This window comes from Seriola lalandi, unplaced genomic scaffold, assembly GCF_002814215.2.
Source record: "Seriola lalandi dorsalis isolate HSWRI2012SDOR001 ecotype SW California unplaced genomic scaffold, Sedor1 jcf7180002054987, whole genome shotgun sequence".
Classification (NCBI taxonomy): domain Eukaryota; kingdom Metazoa; phylum Chordata; class Actinopteri; order Carangiformes; family Carangidae; genus Seriola; species Seriola lalandi.
In genome coordinates, this window is record NW_019525536.1 from 54071 (window position 1) to 67909 (window position 13839).

At 39.7% G+C, this 13839-nt stretch overlaps 2 protein-coding genes and 1 long non-coding RNA gene across 13 annotated transcripts in view; 2 read left to right on the top strand and 1 right to left on the bottom strand.

The window, feature by feature from the left end:
* The window catches only part of LOC111647379 (protein NLRC3-like), a 99936-nt gene that overhangs the window by 40645 nt on the left and 45452 nt on the right, over positions 1-13839 (top strand). The gene's annotated exons all lie outside the window — the stretch shown is intronic.
* LOC147817213 (uncharacterized) overlaps positions 1-13839 on the bottom strand; it is a 64454-nt gene that overhangs the window by 20769 nt on the left and 29846 nt on the right. The gene's annotated exons all lie outside the window — the stretch shown is intronic.
* On the top strand, positions 9180-12474 carry LOC111647383 (GTPase IMAP family member 9-like). The gene is made up of 2 exons (XM_023396983.2): positions 9180-9259; positions 10846-12474. Exons 1-2 carry the CDS (start codon positions 9244-9246, stop codon positions 11646-11648), a joined length of 819 nt encoding a protein of 272 aa, XP_023252751.1. The 5' UTR covers positions 9180-9243; the 3' UTR covers positions 11649-12474.

The following is a 13839-nucleotide window of genomic DNA, read 5'->3' on the forward strand; positions in this document are numbered from 1 at the left end:
CATTTCTTCCCCAGGTATGTGACGCACACGCACCTGGCCGTCCACATGATGTAAAGGAAAATGTGATTGATCAGACCAGGCCACCTCCTTCCATTGGTCTGTGGTCCAGTGCTGATGGTCCCGTGCCCTTTGTAGGCAGTTCTGGCGGTGGACAGGGGTCAGCATGGGCACTATGACGGGTCTGCGGCTGCAATGCTCCGTGTGTTGTGACTCCTTTATCAGAACCAGCATTAACCTTTTCATCAGTTTGTGCTGCAGTAGCTCTTCTGTGGACAACACAGGCTATCCTTCACTTCAACGTACATCAGAGCGTTGTTGACCCTGCTGCCGGTTCACCGGTTGTCCTTCTGGCAGGTACCGACCACTGCAGACCGGGAACACACAACAAGACCTGCAGTCTTGGAGATGCTCTGACCCGGTCGTCTGGTCATCACAGTCCTTGTCAAAGACGCTCGGATCCTTATGCTTTCCCATTTTTACCTGCTTCGACCTTTCACATGTCGATGAACAAGGTGTTAACATTAGCTAACATTAGCTAATGTACTTAATTTTACATTAGTTTGTAGGGTAATACTAACTATTATTACATGTGCCATTTCACCATGCTGTTTCAGTAGCAGCTGATGCGCTAACGTTAGCTATCGTTAGCTAGCGTTTTTTCACTAATTCATGTAAAATGGCGCCTGTAGCTCACCACTCAAAGTTTTGTCTAACTTTACTATCTAATTTAAAATTGTACTTACACTTTGCTAAGTTCAGCTAATATAAAACGGTGCTTGTAGCCTGCTGTGTATCCTTGCTAATGTTAGCTAACCACGATCACCTCTGTCAGTTTTCAACTTCAGAAACTGACAGAGGAGGAAACACTGAATGTTATTCAGTTTTAATTTTGAGAAGCTAGCCGTCCCTTGGGTGGTAGACAAGAAGCTAATTTATCTTGTGTCACCTTTCATCTACCTGCACTTATGTTTTTCAGATGGTGACACTGTTGATTGTGGCCTCAGAGAGAGAGTGTGGTTGGGTTTTTAAAGTGGTCTGTAAAGATGGAGGTTAAATATAATAAATTAGTGAGCAAGTTGAACGTTAGTTATAACACTGAATTTAGACTTTGTGCTTCAGGGGAATGGCAGCAATCTACTTCTTCAGCTACATCAAGGTCAGTGAAGGATATTTTCTAGCATCTTCCATGATTATGTTTCATCTTTGCGTGACTGATCAACTTTAAGCTTAAGAGTACAGGTGTCATAACTTTTGTAATGTTGTAGTTATTAATGCCTAGATAGCAATTGATATTATAAGTTTCCTCCTGGCTCAAATGAGGTCAGAGCGGTGCCACCCTGATCATGTACATACGTGTGTGTGTGTGTGTGTGTGTAATCACTTTTTATAAGCAACATATTTTAGTTATATATTATAGTTCTAGTGAATCCCCAAGAATATTCTTAATGATAATAGATAGATAGATAGATAGATAGATATTGGTGACTTGCAGGAGGTCAGCTGCATGTTATGAACCTGTGTTGACATGAACAGGTGTATGAATGTTATGCTGACATTTGTCTGACATGATGATGATCCACAAGTACCTGTAGATTGATAAGTCATTGTCATCCCACCCCTCCCATCTGAAAGAACCGGTGCTGTGTGAAAACAACCTGAATGCCTCAGCTTTGTTATCTTGTGCAGAATCCAGACTGAAGACTTAGGACTCTGAGGAGCGGAGCTCAGACTGAAATGCAGAAGGTGATACCGGCCTCGGTACGTCTTAAAACACCTTCATCCTGCTGCAAGTTGTGTCTAAAGTCGCACTCCTGAGTCAAAACAGTCACAATACACACATTTTTAGATTCAGTGTGACTTAAACTTCCTGGGCACATCTCTGATGTCCATCTATTTTATCTCATTTATTTTAGATTCTGATTCTATTTATATTTCTCATTTTCCCCTCCTGCTGCTATTCTTTTGTGCTGCTGTGTCAAATTAGATTTGTCTCTGCGAGGGATCAATAAAGGTTCATCTTATCAATAATAGATCTCCATAAATCAGCTTAGAAGTCACAGAAAAAATAATCCTCCTGTTTTTAAGTTTTCCTCAGTATCACAGTAATCCGATGATGTTGTCTGTATATTCAGTGGTATACTGCAAACAGGATCTTCTATGAGCTAATCTGTAGATGGGGACAATTTGACAAGATGTAAACAAATATAGGCTAAAAAAAAACCGAGGCTGAAGTTGTAGCCCACAGCTAACTCAGTGACTCCAGGGCAATATTACATCTCTGGCTTATGTTCCCCACAGCAGCATCACAATGGTAGTTTCAAATGATTCGTCTGAGGGGGATGCTCAACTTGACCCTTGACCTTCACTCATCCATCACAGATGAATTGTGTATTTTCTCTTGAAACCACCAGGGGGCGGCGTTTAACTAAACACCTGCACCATGAGCTTCAGCTCGGTCATCTCCAGCTGCAACGAGCCAAGGGAAGTGTCCTGCATTTGTTCCACAACATCAACTTAAAGTCAGGTGTAAACATTTTTCTGTTTTAGTTGCAAAAACAAAAAGCCCAAATGAAATGTTTGCATTGTGTTGTTGTAGAGATGTCATTGTGTTCTGCTGCAGCTGATTTAAAACTCTCCTACAAGAGACCATAAACTTCTGTCTGTGTTTGCACTTCATTGTTTTATTATCACTTTTATTATTATTATTATTATTATTATTATTATTTCAGACATTTTAAACAATCCCTGACATTGGGCACAGAGCGAACAAACGACCTGTTTAATACCTGTCCGGTCACATGGTAGATACTGCCTTAAGCTTTATGTTTTACAGTTCAGCCATTTTATAGGATAGAAACCCAGGGATTCAACTAATTACATAAAACCATTACAGGGGTCACGGAAGAGTCGGGCAGTTCATTTGACATTTTTTCAGATTCGTGTTTAAAAAGAGGAAAATGCTGGTTTCGGGTCAAGATTGGAATTTGGCTTGTGATTTTTGATTCTGTTATCTAGGGACAGAGAGGAAGGGGAACGGCCGATTATGTGGTATGCATTTGGTAAACAGAGTTTGCACCTCTGATAAAGTCTTCTTGTTACAAAACAGAGACTTTGGTTGTTTAATCCCATGTTGCCTTGTGTCCAGGGAGTTGATTCTCAGACCCACGAGGCTGTTAGCCTGTCAGACAGATGTGACCAGATACATCTGTCTGACAGGCTAACAGCTGGTCTGTTATTGAAAGAAGGTTCCTTTGTCTCTGTTTCCTATCAATGTGATAGATTGATGGTGGGAAGGCAGGCGACTGAACTAAAGATCCACAAGGCCTAACATCTGACATCACCATATTATCATCTCTGTTGTTAACACCATGTCAGTGAATGAAGTATTGATATCGTGAAACAAAACAAGAAAGGTTGTTTGTTTTTCTTGATAATGCAAACTCTCTCTCTTTGTACTGAAAAGGTCTGGCTGTCTGAATCTGTGTTTATGAGCCTGTCATTGGTTCACTGCAGTTCTAAGGTGGAGACACTCAGTCATGGCGTTGATTTCTTTCACTCATCATATGTCTTGTATAAAAGCACTATATGGATGTCGGGTTAAAAACTTGATATTCGTTGCAGGGGATCTTTAAGAAGAGCTGTTTCTGTTGAACAGCCAGGATATCGGCCTATAACTCATGAGGAAACAGCAATAGGATGATGGTTTGATGATGGGGGAATATTTATCTTATAGCTGATATTACAGTCATGGTTAGAGAGGACACTTGTGGAGCAGTGAGAGAAACAGTGGTGTTTATATTCTGGAAGAGAACCTTTGAATTTCTAGTAGATGAAATGAGGTTGGCGATCGGAGCAGTCTTAACATCCCTCATCGTTTCATTCAAACAGATTAAAAGCAGCTGATGGACCTTTAGTTTGGTGGTTTTCCATAAACACTCTGTCTTCCTACATTTTGGCCTAAAACTGTGGATTGACTCGTCACCCCAGGGTGAGGATTCGACAGGAGAGGCTTGTCCAGTTTTAAGAGGAGCCACAATATCCAATACAGAGGAGCACTGTTTGTTAAGTAACTGGACCTCCACTCCACTACAGTTTGACAGCACATCTGGGTCAAATACAACTGTAAAATTACAGCTGTGCTGTGGTTAATGATGCGGGCTGCAGATCTAAATGACAAGAAATAGTAAAAAGAACACACTTCGTGATCAGTGACAAGGAAATCCTCCAAGCAAACATTATCAGTAACTAGACTGTGAGTGTGTCCTGAATGAAACATGGCATATCAAGTGAAAAGACTCAGAAAGGACAGGTCCAGATGGGCCAGGAGGTCGGTATATTGAAATACAATAGAAAGGTTCGAATCGACCAACCTTCGTCATTTTATGTTCAAATGAGGGTAAAGTGTCGGTGCGAAGTGAGAAAAAAGAAAAGACTGTAACTGTCTCTGACTTGCATCACCTCTTACTTTCCCCACTCATGTCATGAAACCAGATTTTAATTGGAGCCTGAACTGGCCCGCGGTCTTTAACAGTCTCTCTTTGTGTATAAACGTGGGTAAAACTGGAAAGACCTGCTGCTGATTTTGCACGACGCAACAGTTTATGATTCTGTCGGGATCATAAACTTTTTTCTGTAATAATCCAAAAGACAATGGAAAAATCCCATTGTCTTTTTGTGGAGTGAACCAGGGTGAAGCTGACTTCAGGGCTGGCCTGTACGTCATACCTGCAGCACTCCGTTGAAAATATTGTAATTAGTTATCCTGGTATTGTATCTTTGATTTATCATGACTCTGCTTTTACTGTATTTGTTTATTATTAGTATTATACTGCGTATTTGAAGAAACACATATAAGTGTTCTGTATGTTTCTATCTATTTGTGTTGTCTGCCTGTGATGGTACGATGTGATTATGAATGAAGCTTGACTAAACAAACAAATGATTGATTTGCATCGGCCCTGAAAAAGCTGTGAGATGTTATTTTAAAGTGAAGTGCTGCAGCTGCACAGCGGACTGAAGGTTGAGCAGCACAACATCCTGCAGCTCTGCTCCAAATCATCTTTACACAGGATGGGAGTTTACCGCAGAACTTGTTTCTCACTTATGAGGAAACTTATCAACACAGGCGCGGATTCAATAGAAGCTAATTAATCTGTCACCTTCCTCTACGGAAGATTATATATTGTATTAGATATTATGGTTTTATTTGATCTATGACAGATACAAGCAGATACAAGAGAAGGTTTTGGCTTCTCATCTGACAGCAAACATATTTACGAGGTTACATAAATGTGATGATACTGTAGATGAGATCTGGTTCATAAAAGTTAGTAAGCTGCAATTGTGAATGAAAGGTGCTATACAAATAAAGTTTATTATTATAATGATTAATAGGCCCATGAGCAAGAGAAGCTGCAGGCCTTAATCAGTGTCACTGAGACCCTCATTAAAAAGCCAGAGATAAACAACCAACTGATTAAAATCAACAAAACAGCAGGAAAAATAAATAATAAGTTATAAAGAGAAAAATATAATATGTGATTACCACTACCAAATAAGTTACCAATAGGTCTACATCTACATTATCATTAAAAAGTATGCCTGACAACAGACGTACACCACTCTGAGGTAAGACAATCAGCCCTTATCTGAGCTATCCTAAAGTTTGGCAGCGACTGAACTGCTCCGGTAACATGAGGAAACACAAAGAGAGATTTTTGGCAGTGTTGTCACTCTGTTCTGAGGAACTGTGGAGAGGCATGCCAGAGAGACCTCGCCTATTCCCAGAATATTATTATCAGTGATGATGGGGGCCCTGCCCATCAGTTCACTGCTCCGAGCAATGAGATCCGAAGTCTCAAAGTCTCAAGTCCTATTGTTGTAATAGGTGCTTTCATTCCTGAGTTATTTCAACACAGGTGTGTAGAGTTACACCCTGAGGGAGGAGAATGTGCAGATGCATGTTGGTGTATTATTTTTAAAGGCTTCTTGTTTTCATCCATCCATCTTGAGTCCCTGGAATTGGATATCTTTATGCTAGGGTTAGCCATTATTAGTCCATTAGCCATTATTAGTCCAAATAACACAACATTTAGCCAACATTTCGTGTTGGCTAAATGTTGTGTTATTTGGACTCAGACAACAATACTATACTCAGCTGCAGATTTGGTGAAGGTTCAACAGGTGGTATGCTAATACCCCCCAAAACAGCCACTGGCCAGACACAACTCTGGCACAATGTAAAAGGGGGATGGGTTCGTGTCGGTATTTTACTTTCTCAGAGAAATATCAGCGATGCGTAGGCATGTTCCTGTGATATTTCAAGGAGAGGCACTACAAGCAAGAAATTCCAGGGCTGAGAAATGAAACCAACATGGAAGTGCTAAAAACTGCAGTTCTTCCAAAGACCACTAGAGGCTGGCTCCATCAACAACACCACCAAGTCTCAGGCAACAACCACAATATTTGTGACAGTGAAAAAGTTCCCCACAGACAGTGTTAAAGCTAAAGGGATCACTAACGAGGTGATGGAGGTCGTCACCTTCGATGACCAACATTTCTCTGTTGTGGATGTTTCAAAGCCTGATGGAGTTTATGGAGCACTACATACTGTTCAGTCATCGTCATTTAGTTGACATCTGTCTCCCTGAAATGTAGAGCGCTGACACATTCATGACCTACTGGCTCACGACATCCCTGCAATCAGTTTTACAACTGATACATGGAGTTTGGATGCTAGCCAGATGGGCATCCTTAGCCTCATGGCACAGTGGATTGACAAAGGTTTTAACTTGATAAAAGCATTATTACTCTCGCAGGAGTTCACAGACTCCCTCTCTGCATCTACTAGCTCAGATGCATTTGAGAAAATGTTTGAAACATGGAACATAGACAAATCCATTGATCCCAGGTGTAAGGACCTCTACTTTGATAAGGATGTTAAACAGTTTGCACGAACAAAACTTGATGCACAACTGATGGACAGACATAAGGTCGGTGCTGCAGATGAGACGCAAGGTAGAGAGAGCGCTGGTCGTCCACAGAGAAAGGTTGTACGAACGGACGGGGCATGACCTTCTCTGCATGACTTGTTTGAGGAGATTGTGGAGGTAAAGAGAGCAGAAAGGCCAAGCATGAGGATATAACAGCAACTGGATTTATTCTTTGCTCAGGCCACCATGGGCCTTGGTTGGCAGAACCCATCAACATCTTGAGATCAGTCATTGTCAGGACATAAGGCTTATGGGTTCAGTTTGTTGAAACAAAGCAGTTTTTGTGAATTCTCACCTGACAACATCTTGGGCTAAAAGTGTTCATATGTTTGGACTCATCATAGCCTCTTCTAGCTGCACCAAACAGTGCAGTTCTGGTTTTTCCAGATCTACTATAGCGCAACCTGCCTCCTCCCCATTACCGTCATAACCTCCATCATGGCCAGGAACATTTATCCAAAGGTTTCTATCAACCACCTGCTGACTTGACTGCACTACACCAACACCACCAGCTCGACTCCAGGGATCCTGAACTACTTCACATCGATGGAGTCAAATCACCAAAACTCTCTCTGATGCTGACCTCAGTAAATTTTGTTACGCATTTCCATTTGATCGCTCCATAATTTAAAACCTTGTATATTTTTTGGTAACAACACATTTGAGAACCAGCAGCTGAATTTTATTCTCTATCAGGAATTGTAAGTCAAATAAAGACTAATGCAATTACCTGTTCCTGTCCTTCCTTCACCTGTGCTAGGACTGCAGCATGAGAGCACCTCAGTGCTTACATCTGCTTAAAGATGGAGTGGTTTATAGAAACCTGTTCAAAAGAACAGATCCACATTCTGCTTCATGCATTCAGAGGATCGTAGTTGGACATGATCGTTCTTGGTTAGTGTCACAATGACTGCTTCACTTGTTTTTCTTTTGCTCACTCTGAACCTTTACCCCTGTCTCCAGCAACTTGCATTTCTGAGGAACTTTCCAGACCACTTGTCCACCAGTTGCCCTTGGAGTTTCCTCACCAATTCGTGTCACCTAACTGCCACATTCACTTGCTTACCTGTTCACATTCCCATATCATCCACACCTGCTTCTCATGATTTCATCAGTCCTTCAGTGTGTATAACCAGTTCACCTGCCCTTCCCCTTTGGCAGCTCTTTAGGTTGTTGTTCATGAAGATTGTTTGTCCCATATTCCTGAATATCTTTGGCCTGTTACTCTATCCTGTTGTCTGTACATTAGCCTGTGACAGGTAGGGTTCCTACTAAAGTGGCATTAAGGGTTGTTACTACTTTGACCCTTTTTAGGTCTTTTAGCAGGTTTGCACTGGTGGACCATTTGCACTTTCCCTGGTGGACACTCAGCTCTTCAGGCATCAGGATGCTTCATGAAAGTTTTTCGGGTTGTAGAACAGTTTCTGAGACCATCTCTGCCCATAGCGCTCCTACAGAGACAAAAAGGTCCTTCCTCTGGCTGCAAACCAGCTAACATTGCTAATCTAACTCTTTCTCTCTTTCTGCCTTTCTCATTTTCAGCAGTTCTGGTTCCTCACCTCTGGTGATGAAACAATGCATTTACTTTACACTGCAGAGCGATCCAGCCTATTGCTTTTAGTTGTTCTGGATGATGCTTTGTATAAACTAGTGAACCCTTTCTGATGGCATGTCCAGCTGTTGTCAAGCAGCTGCTTATCTCCCATGACTACAGCTCAGAACATCATCTGTGTTAGAAGCTCAGCCAGGGTCATGTTGGGCCACTCTATATTCTCATCTACCGTTTTCTTTTGGATGCACTCCCTCTACTTCACTGTTAAAAAGGACACCAACTAAACAGGTTGATGCCAGGTTGGGCTAAAAACATGAATTCCCAAAGTTGCACTTTTTAACCTCAAACATGCTTTTCTCTAAGACAACCCAGTAATATATGAAACACAAAATCTACTGTAAAAACCAACCACTACATTAAAGTTTACAAGTAAAATATGGAGTGAACTATTGGTCAAACTCTACATAAAATGTACTTTGCTCAATGCACTCCTTTTGGCCCCTGATTTGCTGCTTGCAGCTACATTTTGGTTTCTGATCTGTGACTGGTTGGCTCAAACTGGCTAGGTAGCAGATTACATGTTGAGGGGAGGGAGCTGCACAGACTTTATAATATAAAGATAAAGATGAAGTGACAAAAAATTCAACAACCATGAACAGCTACAAGACATCACATCTCAACTGCTCTTAAAAGACAAAGATGGCCAGCAAACATGGTAAGTATATTTCATATTCAGCAATTGAACTCAGGGTAATGTTTGATAAACCAGCAGAGCAACACTTTATTCTCCTCTTTTATATTGTTTTCATAGATCATTAACACCAATGATGTTTAAAATAAACCTGCTCTCAATCATTAAATTTAAGCCTTTTATATATTTTACTGAACATGTATTCACTCATCTGCAACTATTAAGTTTGTTTGATTTTATTCTGTAATTTTTTCAGTCCTCACTGACCTTGTTTGTTGTATGATCCTTTTTTTTGCTTCACAAAATTCACATCCTATAATTTTATTTGTATTTATATAATGTGTCATAGTTGCATTGTGTTATATTTGACTACATCTTTTAAGCATGTGTGTTAATCAAATATATTTTTGCTTGTCTTGATGACTTTAAATATTTAACAGTTCTTTATCATCTGGCTCAATAATTCCTGTGTCACAAATTACATAGAAAATATATATATATAATTAATATATAAATATGTAATATTCACTGTGTCTAAGCTTTCAGACAAATCAAGGACATCTAAAAAATAAAAGAAATTAACATTTGCAGTCAGTGTTTAGTGCAGCTTATGATATTTCCATGGTCACACATGACCACTTGTTGACTTTTGTCATTTAACAGCTAAACTGTATTGGTTAATATTTTTGACTAAATTAACTTATTTGATTATTTAGACACTATTTTGCAAAAGAAAAAAAATTATTATGAAGTAACTGTATATTAAACCAGAAGATGGCAGCATTAACAAAATTCCTTTGAATTCATGCTCTTACAGTGGCTGAGAAAATGTGCTTTTCAGGACAAAAATTGAATCCTTTGATTTAGTGATCTTTAAATTTTATCAAAGGATACATTTATAGTTTACATCCCAGATGATTGGTACCATTTTTACAGTAATGAGAGACTCCCCCACATTAGTAAACACCCAGGTGTCTTTCCTACTTCATATTTAGTTTCAATAGAGAATGGGTTTAGCTTCACTAAGGAAAAGAGACATCCTGTTATCAGAGAACAAGTCATATTAAGGTGTAGTAAGTATTAGTATTAAGAGTAACCATGGCTCCAATTATAAGACATGAAGAGAGCAGTATCGTCAGCATATTGAATATATGACATATATGAACTATCTGCGTCTAGATTACTAATGTACGATAACGAAAATAAAAGTTTATATCCACTTTCGTGCCCTTGTGAGACTGCAATGTGTATTACACACCAGAAAACTAAATTGTTGGATAGATGAAAAATAACAGGCAATTTGCTTTTAGTTTTGAATTAGTGCTTAGCTGACAAAGCTTTTGTATAGATTATTTTTTGAGTTCAGCACTTACCAGGCTGCATGGCTGTAATGTTATAAGTATAGCATAGTTTTCAGTTACAATTGATTTTTACTGAATTACTTGGGTCACGATAGATTTTTGAGTTCAGGATGTGGTCAAATTTGTAAAAAATATGATGACTGGTATTGAATTGTCCATTGCACTTTCAAACAAATCAGGTGTGTGTGTGTGTGGTCATAGCTGATGTCACGCTAATGTAAATTATGTCTGTTTAAAATCTTCCAACAGAGTCAGAACCAGATGTGAGGATTGTGCTCTTTGGAAGGACCGGAGTTGGGAAGAGTTCATCAGGAAACAGGATCCTTGGGCAAGATATTTTTCCTGTTAATCAGAGTTTTAATTCTGTGACACAAGACTGCCAGAGGGAGATAAGAAAGCTTGGTGGTGATTCTGGAGAAGCTCTGGCTGGAAAAACTCTGGCTATTGTTGATACTCCAGGTCTGTGTCACACCAAAAAAGATCATAAGTCGGTGATGGAAGAAATCCTAAATTGCATCAAGTTGATTCAACCTGGTCCTCATGTGTTCCTGTTTGTGGTGGACCTGAGCGAGTTCTCAAAAGACGACGAAGACACTCTGGAAAACTTCAAGAAAGTCTTTGAAAAATCAAAAAGTCACACCATCGTCTTGTTCACCCATTGTCAAGATAAACGTGACATTGAGAAGTTCTTGGAACAATCCCGAAATAAAAGTCTCAGTGACTACATCAAGCTTGGTGTGGACCACCAAGCCTTCGACAACAAGGCCGAGAATAATCAGGTGACCGAGCTGCTGGAGAAGATCAACAAGTTGGTCATTAAAAATGGAGGAAAATACTGCGGAGGTGCCGTGTTTGAAAAGGCTAAAACTGCCTTTGAAGAAATGCAAAAGTGCAAGTTACTTGACAGCTCACTCGATGTTTCAGAGCAGTTGATGCAGTGGTGCCATAAGGGCGTAGATGAGTTGGAGAAACTCTGTCCATTTGTGAAATCTTACATTGATTTTGTGGTGAAGCTAGCTTATGAATGCATGCCACCTGAAGCTAAGCAGTAGAAGCTAAGTAGCTGAGTACTAAAAACACATGACAGGGAAAATCATAGTGATGCAAATGTGTAAATTTCATGTAATTTTTTTTTCTTCTTATTCACAGACAAAATCCTAAAGACTTCACTGTTATCAAAATGTATAAACTGTATAAACTTTGCTACAGTCATGTTTAGTGGACAGTTAATATATGGAGCATTATTCAACATTGTTTGTTGCATGAATAAAATAACGGTCCTCTTTCAGTAGAAAAGCTCACGGCGTACCGGACCTTGGTTGTCATGGTTACAATAATTAACACATGACCTACAGGCTCGGAGGACCGTCTCAGGTGTTTGGTCGCATTAAGAAAAGCTTAGGCCACAGTTTACGTGCTGAGAAATCATAGACTGCGTAACCTGCCTGAGCTTCATAATATTAAAATCAAAGTAGCTCAGAGCATTCTTGTTCTCATCCTGATAACAGATTGAGTGGGGAGCGACTATCAATATTCATTTTGTGTTTGGGGGAAAGCTGTGTGTTCTCTCTGTATGATTTACTGCAAACCTTTGATTGAATCCTGATGTAACTTACTGTGTGCTGAAAACTCTTTAAATGATTCTTTTACACGTGTGTGTTTGTGATGAGAAATCTTTTAATCAGATGTTTTTGATTTATACATTTGTGTTTTCATTATTATCAACAAATATCCTGAGTCTCTATATACTTGTCCATGTATTTACTTGTAATCAACATGTGTGGTGTGGTGATGGTTTATTATTGATTTGATTTTGATGGGCTGAGTTAGGTATGGTATCTATGTTGCATCACATGATTAAATTCAGTCTGTTTGTTCTTTGTGTATGATACTCATTATTCTGAAACACATACTATTTATGACATACTATTACACTCATTACATTTCTGTAGTCACTCATACAGACGTGCACTGTTTTCAGCAACACAGGTCGGCAGTTACATTCATACTTGATCAAACTTTTGATTTTGAGCTGCATTTAGCTGAGGAAGTAATTCTGCTGTTTTATCATCAGCACCACAGTGACACTGACTAACAGTCACAGCAGAGAGTGAGCTGCAGCTGTTTCTCAGTGTTGACAACAAGATAAAGTGAGAGAGGAGAGATATCTTATATATTCTAATCAATAAGTGCAGTTCCCAGCAGAAGCATCGCTAGTGACCACAGATGAAAAGAAGCTGCAGAGATCAGCAAAACCAGCTCCAACTGAATTACACAGACAGACTTCTGTGTTTTTCCACATCAGGCAGTTTAACATCATCATCATAAGGTCTGTTGAACTGATGAGAGTATATTGAGCAGCTGATGCCAGTCAGCTGATGTATGCAGACCTTCTCTGCTCTGTCTGAACTGATGTGTATAGTCCACTATATACTGAGTTCACCATTTTGTAGCGCTGTCTGAATGTATAGTGAGAATTATTAAACCCTATATAGTGGACTTATACATCCCACAATGCATCATGCAAAATAGTGTGTGGTCACTAACCAAGCAATATATACCATCATGCATTGTGCTCGAGAAGAGAAAATTGTCCAAGTCGTGTCCAAAAGTGTTTTTTTATCGTCTCCCTGTGAGGAGTTAGCAAGAAGCATCAACTGAAATTAACTGCCGAATGTTTCATGACGGTCTGAAACATATTTCCAGTGCAAACAGCTGAGAGGTTTGTAAATCATTGTCTGTATTCAGTGTTGGAGAAGTCTGTAGCGGGACTTTCACAGAAAACACCACAGATATCAGAGGAGTCCCTAATCAGCTGATTGAAAACAGCTGTGCTCCCACTGTCCTCAGAGGTTGCCATGGTGATTTTATATTGAGACACAGATTCAGTTGAAAGATATCTCTTGAATTCAGGCTTACCAGTAAAAGATCATGACTCCTGTCTCCTGAAGCTTTATATTTTCTGAGAGGAGAGACTCTGAACACAGTAAACTGTGTCTCTGTGTGGAGTTAGCTAGAGTCTGTCTGTCCGTCTGTGGCGTAAAAAATGTTGCAGTGATTAAAAGAAACAAACACTTTGTTTTCCTTGTTTCCCTCCTCAGTTTTCCTTCGAGTGAATGGGGCAGTTGAATGGTTCTCCTGCACCTTTAAAGGACATACTTCAATTTGTCTAAGTCTCTGGAAAAAGACAGATTCGCCCACGTTTTGGTGAAAAAAACGACGAGTGAAGAGTGAAATTTGTGT